At 42.7% G+C, this 15,465-nt stretch overlaps 1 protein-coding gene across 2 annotated transcripts in view; it reads right to left on the bottom strand.

Moving 5' to 3' along the window:
* Positions 1-8,885, bottom strand: part of SLC22A15 (solute carrier family 22 member 15) — a 94,146-nt gene extending 85,261 nt beyond the window's left edge. For both annotated transcript variants that reach the window (XR_006356203.1, XM_043999626.1), the window contains exon 1: positions 8,493-8,885. Coding sequence is in view for 1 of the 2 variants with exons in the window: in XM_043999626.1 (XP_043855561.1) it covers positions 8,493-8,579 (87 nt within the window). In the remaining variant the exon portion in view is untranslated. The remainder of the gene's footprint in view (positions 1-8,492) is intronic.
* Between the last annotated feature and the right edge of the window lie 6,580 nt (positions 8,886-15,465).

The raw sequence follows: 15,465 nt of genomic DNA, 5'->3' as shown, positions 1-15,465 counted from the left end.
TGTGATATGTGAGTACAATAAAATTGTACCATTCTTGTAAGAAACAAAGAATATGATTAATTCAGAGAAGCATGGAAAAATTTACTGATGAGTTGATATAAAATGAAGTCAATAGACTCAAGAAAACACATAATTATAACAATGTAAATGGAAAGAATAACCACCATAAAATGATGGATAGCAGTGTCATTCACTTAATATGTACTTAATAAATATTTGTTGGTTTGAAAATCAATGTTGCAAAATTATAAAAAAATAAAACCAAGAAGAAAAATCAGACACTGTCCCCAGTTTCAGTGTTTGTGTGTGTGTGTGTGTGTGTGTGTGTGTGTGTGCACGTGCAGCAGTCTATGGATAAGGAATATTGCATACATTGTCATATTTTCTTCAGTGTATTAATCACTTTTTGAGCTCTCTGGAATATGAGAGGGAGAAGGATATAGAAAGAAAGTCTGGCAACCTAGAAACAAAAGATATCAATAAAAATTATTTTTTAAAAGTGTATTTACGGGGCAGCTAGGTGGCACAGTGGATAGAGCACTGGCCCTGGAGTCAGGAGAACCTGAGTTCAAATGTGACCTCAGACACTTAACACTTACTAGCTGTGTGACCCTGGGCAAGTCACTTAACCCTCATTGCCCCACACAAAAAAAATCATCATGAAAATTAAATAAAATGTTAATAGGATGCAAAAGGTGAGTTTTTTTAAGACTTAAAAACAACACAAAAGGATAAGGCAATACTAATATACATAACTATTCTCTTTTTCCAAACTTGGTGGAGTATATTATCCATCATTTTTTACTTTCTTCATTGGTATAGCTAATGACATTTTCTAAATTCCTCATGAAGGGTGCCAAGTACAGCATGCCCCAAAATCAATCAGTAGGATCAACATTTTAATGAATCTTGGCTTTAATGAATGGCATAACTACAGCATGGTAGGTTCACTCAATGAACACTAAACCACGGTCTCCATCTTTAACTTAGCTGACATTTATAGAGATCTTGAGGAACAAAGTTAGATGGGTTAAGAGATGGTTAGGTCTCACTCCCATCTCTGGGGATGAGAAACAAGACTGTTGGTTAAACCAGAAAGAGGCCACCAACACACTCAATTGCCATACGAGTGAGTCCTTTCAATCAGTTAACAAGCATTTTACCCCTCCGGACATCACTTTCTTCCTTCAAAAAATTGTGAAAATAATATCTGTTTTGCCTACCTCACAGGAAGTATTTTGTAAACTTCAAAGTACTAGAGAAATATGATTCGAATACCTTACTACCTGGGCATGCCAATGGTTCCACCTCTCTAGGTGTTAGTTTTCTTAGCTATAAAATAAGGAGGTTGGAGATGATCCTCCCTAAGGTTCCTTTCAAGTCTGAAACCTATCAATGCCTATTACCACAGTTACAATGACGCCACTCCAATCTGAGGGGGTAGTGGTGCCTCGCTCCTGACGTTGGTTATGAAAACTTCACAAAATCCCAACCCTGCTATTCCTCTTCTTGCCAAGAGAAGCCTTCCTCTCTTTTCTCCCTCCCAGCTTGGCAGATCACCATAGGGTCACATGTTGAGAGGATTTTCAAGGTCATCTATTCCAGGGCTTCTTAACCTTTTTCTCCTCGAGATCCCTTTTTGCCAGAGAAATGTTTACACGACTCCGGGCATATAGGTATATAAAATAGGTATACATAACCTTTTACTGTTGCCAAATTTTTCACAACCCCCACACTCCGTTATGCCATCCCATATGGGGTGGAAACCCACATTTTAAGAAGTTTTCATTTAGTCCAATATCCCCCCCCCCTCATTTTACAGTTGGGTAAACAGAAGCCTGGGAAAGCTTGGTGACCTGTGAAGGTCACAAAAATAGTAAGGAGCAGAGCCAAAATTTGAACTTGGGTTCTCTCACTCCAACTACAGTATTCTCCAGATGAAAACGTTTTGTCCTTCCTTTAAAACTCATCAAAAGAAAGAAAACAAGTTGCCACTGATGCTTGGCCTCCTCTTCCTAGACTGTTATCACAAGAAAATAAAGATTGATTAAAAGCTCAGATATCATTGAAGGATGGTACTACAGCAGAAGTAATGTCTCTTGAGTCAGAGGAGCTGGGTTCAAATCCATCTCTGAGAGACTTTAAGATACCAAAAATCACACACGCACAAAATCACATAAAATCCTTAACTCCATACTTCCTTGTATTGTTCCTTGAGTTCAATTTGACAAGCATTTAAACGCCCCAAAGAGGGAGAAAAGCAATAAAGGCCACAGAAGCTTCGGGAATGGGGCCAGTGTCAGCTAGAAGAGTGGAGGGAAGTTTCTTCATGCTTCACCTACTAGGGATTCAGACGTTTCTTTTGATTCTAGGTCTATGATCTTATGACCTTCTTGGTACCTCATCAAGAATGGGGATTCCCCATATCAATTCTGGAGCCTTGGTAAAGGCCAACAAAATCACGTAGGGTAAGTGGCTTGCTCAGTCTGTGGCTCTGACAGAGGGATCTAGAGACAGAAAACGTTTGCAAATCTCACACACACACACACACACACACACACACACACACATGCACACACACCCCATCGACTACATGACCAGTTTCTGGCATGAGTTCATATAAGATTCTTCACATATCTGTATTCTTCCCAGTCAATAATTTCTTTGGACGCAGTAATATTCCATTACCTAATGGAATTTAAAACGAAAGAGTATGTCCTGCCTTCCATTTTCCTTCACATTCACACATATAGAAGTTGTAGATAGTCCAATTAGACTATTTAATATTTTCCTGCCTCTGTGTGTGTGAACAGTGCCTGGCACATAGTTGGTACTTAATTAAAGGCTAATTGACTGACCAGTATTCCAACTCATAATCCCTACCAGGAAATAGAGGCAAAAAATGAAAGTAAGCAAAATGACTCACATGTTAAACATTACAATGAACTCTTATCCGGTTCAGTAATTATAAGATGGTTGTTTGTCCGTTGTTGTTGTTTTTTTTAAAGACATCCAGAGAAGTAACCTATGCCTGTCTTGGGCATCAACTACAACTGTAGCCTTACTGCACTACTTCCTGCCAAACTGGCTTTCTCTGGTCCTCAAAAATGCTGTGATTTGCCACTTATGTACCTTTTCTCATGCTGTTTTCTTTGCCTGGGATGTCTCTCCTCCCCCACTTTTCCTACTGAATTCCTACCCTCAAAGACCAACTGAAATATTACCTTTTCCAAGAAGCCTGTCTTGATTCCTCCGTGCTGTCAAATTCAAATAGAAGCAGATCCCAGTGAGCCCCATATTGACTCAGAAAACCACAAATTATCATTATCTGTGTTGCATTGTCTCTATTTATTTTATTCAACATTTCCCAATTACATTTTAATCTGGGCCGGGCTACACTCAGTTCTGAACATTTGCTCAATCCAGCCAACAAATTTGACACCTCTATCCTAGTTAATAACTTCCCCCCACAAATGTTACATAGAACTCTGTCCATGACTGTATAATATACAGACTCCACGGTTTTATTTTACTGTTATCTTTTGCATGTCAGTTATATTCCCTAGTAGAGTCCAAGGAGGAAAGGACTCTGTCATTTAAACTTAGCACGAAGTTCTATATAAAAAAGGGCTCTTTGTTTAATGTGAGTGTACATATATAGCCTATATCAGATTGCTTGCCATCTTGGGGAGGGGGGAGGGAAGGGAGGGAAGGAGAAAAATTTGGAACTCAAAATCTTCTAAAAGTGAATGTTGAAAACTATCTTTACATGTAACTGGAAAAAAATAAAATACTATTAATATTGGGGGGTAAAGGAGCTCTCTTTTTTTTAAAGGGGCTCTCTTAATGTAAGTATCCTCAATTGAATCAAATCTGGCTATAAACAAGACTAAGTTAGCTTCATTTTAGATATATGGCTTGTTTTTGTTTACAATATAGATATTAAAGATAGAGGGAAAGCATGTGAATGCTGCCCCAATGTAAAGTCATTTATGAATATGAAATGCAGTTCACAGGATCATAGATTGAGAGCTAGAAAAGGCTACAGAATCATAGATCTATAGAGAGAAGGGATGGACCTCAGAAGTCCAACCAATTTTACAGATGAGAAAACTGAGTCTGGAAAGGTTAGTTCTAGCCACATCAAAGCAAATCCTCTAGATCAGAGGTGACTGAACCACCTTTGCCAGCCCCAGCACTCCCAAGCACCACAGGAACCAGATTAAAATGTAATTAGGAAATATTTAACTAACTAAATAAAACACAAAAGAACACAGATAATGTTAAAATGTGGTTTTTCTAAGTCAACACGCTCCCTCCTCTTCCTCTGCAGGGATCCTTAGGTACACTTTGCTGATCCCAGTTTCTATTTGAGTTTGAGTGCACAGTTCTAGATAGTTCCCAAAATAGCCATTTGTATGTAAAAATACAATGCTGTCCAAAATGGTAGCTTCTTTCATTCTTTAAAAGCACATGATGGGGCAGCTAGATGGTTCAGTGGTTAAAGCACCAGCCCTGGATTCAGGAGTACCTGAGTTCAAATCCGGCCTCAGACCCTTGACACTTACTAGCTGTGTGACCGTGGGCAAGTCACTTAACCCCCATTGCCCCCCCAAAAAAAAAAGCACATGATGATGGGGGGCAGCTAGGTAGCACAGTAGATAAAGCACTGGCCCTAGATTCAGGAGGACCTGAGTTCAAATCCCCCCTCAGACACTTGACACTTACTAGCTGTGTGACCCTGGGCAAGTCACTTAACTCTCATAGCCCCACAAAAAAAAGCACATGATGATATTCACAGTATTAGATTTTACTTTCTTGGGCTCAAAGATTACTGCAGATAGTGACGGCAGCCATGAAATTAAGACACTTGCCCCTTGGAAGGAAAGCTATGGCAAATCTGGACAGCACATTAAAAAGCAGAGATCTTTCTGACAAAGGTTAGCATAGTCAAAGCTATGGTTTTTCCACTAGCAGTATATATATATATATATATGGCTGTGAGTTGGACCATAAGGAAAGCTGGGCTCTGCAGACTCAATGCTTGCAAGTTGTGGTGCTGGAGAAGACTTTTGAGAGTCCCATGGACAGCAATTTGATCAAATCGATCAGTACTTAAAAGAAATTAATTCAGTCCATTCACTGGAAGATCAAATACTGAGGAAGAAGCTTAATTGCTTTGGCCACATAATGAGAAAACCGGACTTACTAGAAAAGACCTTGATGTTGGGAAAGTTGGAAGGCAAAGGGAAAAGGGAACGGCAGAAGACAGTGTCACAGAAGCAATGAACATGAACTTGGACAGACTTCCAGAGATAGTGGAGGATAGAAGGGCCTGGTGCTATGGTTCATAAGGTCAAAGAATTAGACATGACTGAACAAGAAAACTCTTGACAGTGCACTTGCACTCACTCCAATGCATATAATGGGAGTAGGGGGAAGAGGATAGGTAGAGAAGGTGGCTTGACCTAAATGGATGGAAAGTTAGACTTGAAGGCACAAACAGCTAAATTTGAGCTCTCCCTTGGACCAGGAGTTCCTTGAGGGTAAGATAACTTTCTTTGGTCTCATTTGGCATCCCCAGCACTTAGCATAGCACCTAGCACATAGTAGGTGCTTAATAAATGCCATCTCAGAGCCCTACAACTGTGTAACCCTTGTCAAGTCATTTAACCAATCTGAGCCTGTTTTCTTTAATGGGAATAACAGTCCCTACGTCCCAGGGTTATTGTGAGAATCAAATGAGACAATCTATTTAAAGTGCTTTGCAAACCTTAAAGGATTCTATAAATGCCAGGTACTATTATAATATATGTGCAAGATAGAGATAGTGATGCTAAAATATGTAGAAAAGTCATTTGACCAATAAGAAATTGGAAAGGCTGCCAACTCTGGTTGATTCATACTGATGATAACTGAAGAAGGTGGTAAATCCAGGAGTTAGAGGGAGTTGGCTGTGGCTTGTGTTTTGTGGCACTTTGATGTTGTGGATTTTGCATTAGGCAAAATAGTGAAGTCACAAAAGGATGATGGAAACATAATACTATTTTACCATAGGGAAACTGAGTCTCAGGGAAGAAGTGACTTGCTCAAGGTCACGCAAGTGGCTGGATTATGAACCAAAGTCCTCTTTCTCCAGACTCAGAGCACTTTGTTAGGCAACATACTCTCCTCTTTCAGCAGCACAAGTTTTCATAGATTATTTTTTTGCTTGTTATTCTGAAAGGAGCACCTGTATTTAAAGCAGTTTTCATAGATTATCAAAAGATATTTTTCTTCTTTTTTTGTGTGTGGGACAATGAGAGTTAAGTGACTTGCCCAGGGTCCCACAGCTAGTAAGTGTCAAATGTCTGAGGTGGAATTTGAATTCAGGTCCTCCTGAATCCAGGGCCAGTTCTTTATCCACTGTGCCACCTAGCTACCGCAATTATCAAAAGATATTTTCTGAATGCATCATATGCTTCTACAAAGCAACATTCTCCAAAACCTCTTTGCAATTCTTCCCCCCTCCACCCCAAGCACAATGTCTTGGGACACAGTGCTTTTCCACACCGTAGTGAATATTTGTTTAATGAGCAATATGTGTGTGCAAAGTAACCAAACAACTGACTAACAGGATAAGTTTTGGAAAACAGTTCATTGGTATATTGGGAATATCCCATATGGGAAAAGAAAATGGAATTTGCCAAATTTCCTTTCTTCTGATGGGTACTGGAAGCAGTCTGCACCTCAAACAATACGTGAAGAGAAAAGAGAATCATTAAGGCTAGCTCCTATTATTTTTTTTTTCAAACTTTCCTGGTGCCTCATCCTCTTATGCAAGTATAACAATCTTGTGGTTATACCACAATGCCTAAAACGTTGGGTAGCACTTTTAAAAGCTAAAGAATGCCTGGGGTGGGTGGGCAGCTAGGGGCCTCAGTGGATAAAACACCAGCCCTGAATTCAAGAGGACCTGAGTTCAAATTCAGCCTCAGACACTTGACACATACATACTAGCTGTGTGACCCTGGGCAAGTCACTTAACCCTCATTGACCTACCCCTCCCCCCCAAAAAAAGAATGCCCACAGGCCTACACACATATTAGTTAATCTCTTCTTTGATCAGCCTTGAAATTTTTGCTAATAATGCCAAATTTGAACTCATGAGAATGGCTGTGTTTTTGCACCTTAAAATTGGAAGAGGCTTGGGGCAGCTAGGTGGCACAGTAGATAGAGCACCGGTCCTGGAGTCAGGAGGACCTGAGTTCAAATCCAGCCTCAGACACTTAACACTTACTAGCTGTGTGACCCTGGGCAAGTCACTTAACCCCAATTTGCCTCACTAAAAAAAAAAAAAATTGGAAGAGGCTTCCTTCCTACCTCCCTCTACCTGGGAAAGCGTATCAGTCTTGGCCTTTAGGACACAGCTTGAAACTCATGTTTCTCGGGCTCCTGTTTCCAAATCTGTTCCTTGCCCAGAATTCTCGGAGCTTTAAACGATTTCTATTAGATAGAGTTAATAACTACATTTTAAAATCATGGAAGTCTATGGTCACAATAAATGGGCTTTTAAAGCTAATTTTCAGTGGCTTTTCAAGGCCATGGTAGGAAAAAATCAACATCTAAAAGCACCACCTCAGGGCAGCATAATTCAGAATGCCAGTGGAAAGAACACCTTAGGTTCTTGTTCCAACTCTGCAGCTAACAAGTTGTGTAACTTCTGACAAATCACAACCTCACTATGGGCCTCAGTTTCCCTTCATGTGGTATGATGAAAAGAACACTAGATCTGGAAGATGAGTATCTGGACCTGAGTTCCAGTTTTCCCACTTACTACTTTCAGGATCTCAGGGATAGTTACTTAATCTCTCTGGGCTCTGCTTTCCTAATCTGTAAAATGCGCTCCCTAACATCTTCCACTCTATCCCTTGGTGCTCACTGCAGATTTAAAAAAGAGTCTGAAGAAAAGTTATTGTATAAAATGCACTGAAACATTAAAAAAAACAAAACACCTTACATTCTCCCAAAAGATGCTTTGATTGGGGGTGGGGGGCAGACTAGATCAGACAAGTCATAAACTACTTACTTCCTATTTCCTATGCCATCCTGACTTCAGGCCAGGACGGATGAGCTAAACATTATCTGTAGAGCCTCTAGAAAACATAGCCCTTGCACCCAGCAACCAGTGACACTGGCACATCTAGCCCTTCAGATGAATGAAAGGGGGTGTGAGCAGCTAGTAGAAAGCAAGGCAAGGGCAGACATTGAGACCTTATGGATCTGAGGCTGCAAGGCCCTGGGCCACCCAGAACCCTGGCATTCTTCAGGCCTGAGCCTAAGCCCCCTACCTGGAGAAGGGGGAGGGAGGGGCCACCTCTGGGGCTGCAGGTATCACAGACCCCTGCCTCCGGACGCGTACAAGAAGGAGGATCCCGCGGTGCTGGGGCCCCCACGCCCCTAACCAGTTGCCCGGCAGCGGAGGAGGGCGGCGGGATGCGGCTGGCACTCACCTGCAGCAGCACGGCCAGCAGGAAGCACAGGTACATCTGGTAGATGCCCATCTCCCCCACCACCTGGAAGGCTTCTTCCACATCCATGGTCCGGCTCCCCGCGCGCTCAGCCCGGCCCCCGGCAGGGGCCCGGAGGCAGAGACCCAGGCCGCACCGCAGCCTTCAAGGACGCGCAGCTTTGCCCGCGCCGCCCCCCGGGCCGTAGCGCCAGCGCCCCCGGGCCCGCGACCCCCAGCGCGGCGCTCGTCTCATTCGGAAGCGGCCGCGGGAGAGGCGGGAGGGGGTCCCGGAGGGCCGGGGAGCCCCGCGTGTGCGTGATGCGAGGCGGAGAGCCCGGGACCGAGGGATAGCGTAGACTCGGGCCCCAGCTGCAGACGGCGTTCCGCCTGCTGACCATCATTGGAGGAAACCCGAGCAAGGAGTGTGCGCAGGGGCGGGGCCACAGCCGGAGCGGTGGGAGGACCGGGAGGGAGCCCTGGCACGGAGGGCGGGGGTGGGCTGGCTGCCAGGGGTGGTGGCCCGCCAGTGCCCGGGGCGGGGGCGTTTCCTGCAGCACTCCGAGGGGGCGGAGAGGAGCGGGTTATTCCCCTTTGGCTCGAGAAGAAAGTGGGATGCTAAATCCTTCGGGAAACCTTGTGGTGGGCTGACTAGTTTCAAGAAGTGGAATGGCTTCCTGCTTTCTTCCAGCCCACACTACGACAGCTCCCCCAGGCTCCCCCTGGCCAAGCTTTGGAGGGTCGTCAAAATGCAAGTAAGGCGGCGGGGCAGCACCAATCTGGACTTGGGCGTCTGACAGCAAACAGCAAGCCCCTACTAAGTGCTGGGCACTGAGCTAAGCGCAGGAGATCAGAAGACCAAAAAAAAAAAAAAAGGGTCCCTGCCTTCAAGGGGCTCACATCCTAATGGGAGAGACAACATAAAAATGCAAACTATCTCCAGTGTAAATGGAAGGCAGTCTCAGAGCGGGCACTGGCAGTGAGGGAGACTCTTTCCCATATTTTTAGGGAATGGAACAATCTAACAAACATTACTTACTATCTTCCGAATTTATTATACACAGAACACTGACCTTGGTCCTGGCGAAATAAAGATGGCAAAAACAAGTCACTTAATCTCTCGGGGGCTCAGTTTCCCCCTCCATAAAATGAGGGGATTGGACTCAATCGTCTCTAAGGCACCTTCCAACTCGAAAATCTATGATTTTATGAATAATCCAACTCTTAACTCTTATGGGATTTAGCCGTTACGCAGGCTTGACAGCCTCCTACATAAATAAATGACTAGAAGGTGATAGAGGCAAAAGGAGAGATGCAGAGAAATTGCTCTAGGTCAAGTTGAGAAGGGAGAGAAATGGGCTTTCAGCCTGGCTATTAGGAAAGCTTCATGAAGGAGTGGCACCTCAGCTAGGCTTTGAAGGAAGGAAAGGATTTCACCAAGAAAAAGATGAGGATGATTTATATTCCAAGCATAGAATACTGCCTACAGTAAAGCATGAAAATGAGAAAGGAAGGAAAAAATCAGGGAACAAATAGGCACAAATATGGATCTCTTCAGGTACCAAGGTGGCACGGTGGATAGAGAACCAGTCCTGGAGTCAGGAGGACCTGAGTTCAAATTTGGCCTCAGATACTTATTAGCTGTGTGACTCAGGGCAAGTCACTTAACCCTGTTTGCTTCAGTTTCCTAACCTGTAAAATGAGCAAGGAAATGGTAGACCATTATAGTATCTTTGCCAAGAAAACCCCAAATGGGGTCACATTCAGATGTGATCGAAATGACTCAAAAACAAAGATCTCTCTCTAGCTTACTTTGGGACCTTTCTCCAATTTTAGGAAGATAATAGCTACTACTACTAATGGTAATCAAAAATAATAATTTAGAGAAATATTTTCAAAAGAGACAGATAGCACTGGACCTATCAAATGTTAATGATAACAGTTTACCACTGGATGGAGCCTATGAAACAGCTAAGATGAAAGAAGGGAAGTAGAAGATGCCCACATAAACTCAATTAACAATATGTCAACCAAAGAAGCTTCAGATAAATGTCTGAGTCCAGTGAATTCTGAAATGGGGGTTAGGGGTCAAGATGGTGATACTGGAGCAAGTCATTACAACTAAAAACTACAGAAAGTTCCTTGTTAAGGAACCTGGACTTACTGATCCATGTAAATTCTGCAAAGGAAGTGTTCAAAAGTGTGCAACATATAGCTAAAAGTTGCAAAAATGTAATACCTACCTACTATCTTGAAAAAATGTGATCATGTAGCTAGAATTATTCACTAGAAATTCACTTTTCTTCAGGTAACCAACAAGCATTTATTAAGTGCTAGGAACTGTGCAAAAAAAAAAAAGAAAGAAAGAAAGAAAAAACAACAACTGTGCTAGATTAAAAAAAAATAGAAAGACAAGGGAATCCTTGCTTCTAAAGAGCTTATATTCTAAAGGGGGTAGAAGACAAATATAGAAATATAGGAGTCTTCAGCTGTAAGCCCAGTGGTCCTTAGAGTACACTAGTAAAGTAGACAATACTAATGTATCATCTTTAGTGTCATTTCCATTGATAAAATCACATTCATTTCTGAGATTAAACTATTTGACAGTACGAAAGGCTTTGGTTGTCAAAAATATTCTCTTCTGTGTTTTTAGTAGCTGAGGCTGCTAATATAGCCAAACCTGTAGATACAGCTGCCAGGTCATATTTTCATAAGCTTCATCCCATCATTCCCTTGGATCATGCCATCAACAGTGTTGGAAGCGAGGCTTGTGGTCTGGGTCGGGGCAGTGGTGGGGTGGTGGTGCTACTATTCCTAAAACTCTAAGCAGAGGGTCCTGGGTTTTCTCCACTGAGGTCCAAGGGCACATGGTATTGCTGGTTTGACCCACCTTACAGATACTACCTTCTGTCTGTCCTTCAGGGTGCCTTACTGTTTTGGCAAGGCTGACTGGCTTGCCTTATCAGTAGCAATTGGTTGGCAGGTATATTGGTGGTGACAGGTATGGAAAGGACTTTTCTCCAGTCCCTAAGCGTTGTCCTCATTGATGATTACGGGTGAGCTGGATTGGAAGCACTTGGTGGCCTAGGTTTGGGGTGATGGCGCTGCTGCTATTTCTGATGCTCTTGGGCACAGGATCCCGGATGTTCTCCATCAATGAGGTAGCATGAGATAGTGTATAAGGGAATTTAGAGTCAGGAAGATCTGGGTTCAGATTCTGCCTCAGACACTATGTAACCCATGGCAAGTAACTGAAAACTTCCCTGTGCTTCAGTCTCATGTGTAAAAGGAGAGGGTTGGACTCCATGGTCTCTAAAGACCCTTCCATCTCCACACCTATAATCCTCCCCATTTGGGGGGAGGGGGCAGGGCAATGGGGGTTAAGTGACTTGCTAGTAAGTGTCAAGTGTCTGAGGCTGGATTTGAACTCTGGTACTCCTGAATCCAGGGCCAGTGCTTTATCCACTGCACCACCTAGCTGCCCCTAATCCTCCTCATTTCTGAGCACCATGTTTTAGGAAGGATGTTCATAAACTGGAGAGCATCCAAATGAAGATGACAGGAAAGATGAGGGGGCCAAAACCAAAACATCCAAAGACAGTAAATACTTATTCAGTACCGGTTGTGTGCATAAAAGGCTTGATTAAAGGAACTAGGAGTGTTTGTACTGGAGAAGAGGAAACCATTTTCTCCCTAAGAGATCTGCCTATTTGGAGAGCTAAATGTGGGAGAGGAATTGTGTTTGTTCTACTTGATCCTAGAGGGCAGACCTGGAAGCAATGGCAGGAGTTATAGAGGCCTATTGTGACTTGATGTTAAGAAAAAAACAAAACAAAGCAAAAAATTTCCTAACCGAGCAATGTGAAAGTAGAATGGGCTACTTCCAGAGATAGCGCGTCTGCCATCTTTGAAAATCTTCCAGTGGAGGAGAGTGGATGAATATTTGTTGGAGATATTGGTTGGAGAAGGGTTCTTACTCAGGGGCAGGTTGGGCCAATTGACTGCTGAGGTCCCTTCTACTTTGGAAACCCCATAATGGATGACCTTCTAATCACCTAGATGAATGGTTGTTTTCCCATGCTCCTATTTCTTGACCTTTCTCTAAAATGTGTTGCTCTTTACCACCTTCTCCTTCTAGGTCAGGGGTTCTTGACCTTTTTTTGTGTCGTGAATTCCTTTGGGAGTCTGGTGAAACATACGGACTTTTCAGAACCATACTTGTTGCCTAGATTCACAATTGCGGGAAATACTAACCTTTAGTGACAGTGCATTGAAAGTAAAGATGTGCTTTTCCCCATCTAAGTTCACAGACCCTCTGAAATCTATCCATAGACACTTTGGGGATCCATGGACCCAAGGTTAGGAAGCTTTGTTCTAAATATTGCCACCTTGAAAGAGACACTGCTTTCTCTTTGTTCTCCTACTCTTTTAACTTGTCTATTTCCCTGGTAGACACCCTCCTCCTTTTGTCCTTTGGATATGGCTGTTCCTTAGGGTTCTTTCTTGGGTTCTTTTCCATTTCACTCTCTACATTCTTGTTCTTGATTATCTCATGTATCCCCATGGCATCCACTGTCATCTTTATGCAGGTGACTTCCAAACTTCTAAATCTCTGCCATTAACCCTGATTTCACTCCCTAAGCCTTAATTTGTGTCTCCAACTTCATAGGCAATCACCCTGCCTACAGGAAATGATCAACTAACTACATGGTGGTACTGTTAGTGTCTCCAACTATACACATCTTAAAACTGAACATTTTCTTCCCACCTAACCCCAAAGCATTTCCCTCCTAAATTTTAGTGGTAGGTTTACCACTAATCTCCCATCTAGGCTGGTGGGTGGCAGGTAGATAGAGCACTGAAACCTAGAGTCAAGAAGAAAGATATGAGTCCAAATCTAGCTTCATGCATTTATCTAGCTATGTGACCCTGGGCAAGTCACTTAACCTCAGTCTGCCTCAGTTTTCTCATTTGTAAAATGAGGATAACGATAGTACCTACCTCCCAAGATTGTTGTGAGGATCGAATGAAATCTGTAGAAGGCATTTTGCAAACCTTAAAGCACTACACAAATGCTATAATAATATTTTAATAATAATTATTATCATTATTATTATTAACTTGATAAAAGTTTTGGTATTATCTTTAGCTCTTCTATATCCTTCACCTTATTTATATATCCAATTAATTATCAGTTGATACTTCCTCCACAATATATACCTCTTCCATCTGCTCCCTCCTTTCACTTCCTACTGTGGTCACCCTGTCTATTACCATATACTTGGACTATTTTGATAGGCACTGAAAAGGTCATCTAGACTACTCTCTGACTCCCTTCAAGCTATTAACCTTACTTCCTCACCAATATTTCTTCTACACAGACCTGGCCATGTTCTTCTATTTTAATTCAACACACATTTATTAAGCATCTAGTATTTATTTGCTTGGTATTGTGTTGGGATACAAAAAATGAGAGTTTCTGCCCTTAAGGAGCTTAAATTGTATGGGGGGAGGCAGCTAGGTGACGCAGTGGATAAAGCACCAGCCCTGGATTCAGGAGGACCTGAGTTCAAATCTGGCCTCAGACACTTGACACTTACTAGCTGTGTGACCCTGGGCAAGTCACTTAACCCCCATTGCCCCGCAAAAAAAAAAAATTGTATTGGGAGGGTATGATATGTACATAGATAAGTAAATACACATTGTTTAAAAAAGTCTTAATATATTGTTTGGCTCCAGACTACACTAAGTCTTTTGGGATGCCCTGCATATACAAACAGGACAGGTTCTGAGGCTACTATTCCATTCCCCTACTCACACTGGAAAGTTGGATCTCCAGAGGAAAGCTGCTATAGTTCCCCTCAAAGTATGAAAAGTAGCCCTGAGGGATTAAAGGTATGTTTTTAATGCTATAGTTCACAAGTCTACATTTCCCTAATGATTTTTAGTTATCTTAGATATCTTTAAAAAACAATTGTAATCTGTAAATCACTCCCTCACTAGGAAATAGAATCTGGGGAAAGTGGGTTCATGCCTAGAAAGTATATGTGGGGGCAGCTAGGTGGCACAGTGGATAAAGCACCGACCCTGGAGTCAGGAGGACCTGAATTCAAATTCAACCTCAGACACTTGACACTAGCTGTGTGACCCTGGGCAAGTCACTTAACCCCCATTGTCCCGCCCCCCCCAAAAAAAAAGTACATGTGGCAAAGGGGTAACACACAGCTCCTCAAAAATCCTTTTTCTAGAGTCCTCACGATATTTCCTTAGGAATGTTAGTAAGTGTTAAGTGTCTGAGATCGGATTTGAACTCAGGTACTCCTGACTCCAAGACCGGTGCTCTATCCACTGGGCCATCTAGCTGCCTCTAGAAATATTGTAGCTTTTCAACTGAGTTGTTATAGAATCATGAAGCTGCCTTTCCTCAATGTGTATGAGTATAAGTATATCCTCAGCTCCTGATGAAGAAACCACATCAGCTATTCCCAAAGGATACTGATGGAATGGAAAATCCAAATTCCTCCAACTCTCTGAAGTCCTTCTCTGGTCAATGGGTAGGAAGTTGGACTTCAAGGCTGAAGTCCAAACTGAAGTTCTTTTCTTCCCTCCCAAGCAGTTCCTTCTTAGGGGCTTGGCTTGAGGTCATTAAGGTGTCATACTTTCAAATACCAATTTCAAACCAGCTATATGTTTGTTTGATTTTTTTTTACAAGATCCATAGAGCATGGCCAAGTCCCATAACCAATTGGAGCAGACCTCTAGTTCTACCTAGTTAAAATGTCACTGGGGGCAGCTAGGTGGTGCAGTGGATAGAGCACCGACCTTGGACTCAGGAGGACCTGAGTTCAAATCTGGCCTCAGACACTTGACACTTACTAACTGTGTGACCCTGGGCAAGTCACTTAACCCCAATTGCCTCTCCAAAGAGAGAGAGAGAGAGAGAGAGAGGGAGAAATGTCATTGACTGATTCAATGGG

Source organism: Dromiciops gliroides, chromosome 4, assembly GCF_019393635.1.
Source record: "Dromiciops gliroides isolate mDroGli1 chromosome 4, mDroGli1.pri, whole genome shotgun sequence".
Taxonomy (NCBI): domain Eukaryota; kingdom Metazoa; phylum Chordata; class Mammalia; order Microbiotheria; family Microbiotheriidae; genus Dromiciops; species Dromiciops gliroides.
The sequence above is the reverse complement of the archived record's forward strand: the minus strand, read 5'-3'. Positions and strand labels throughout refer to the sequence as shown.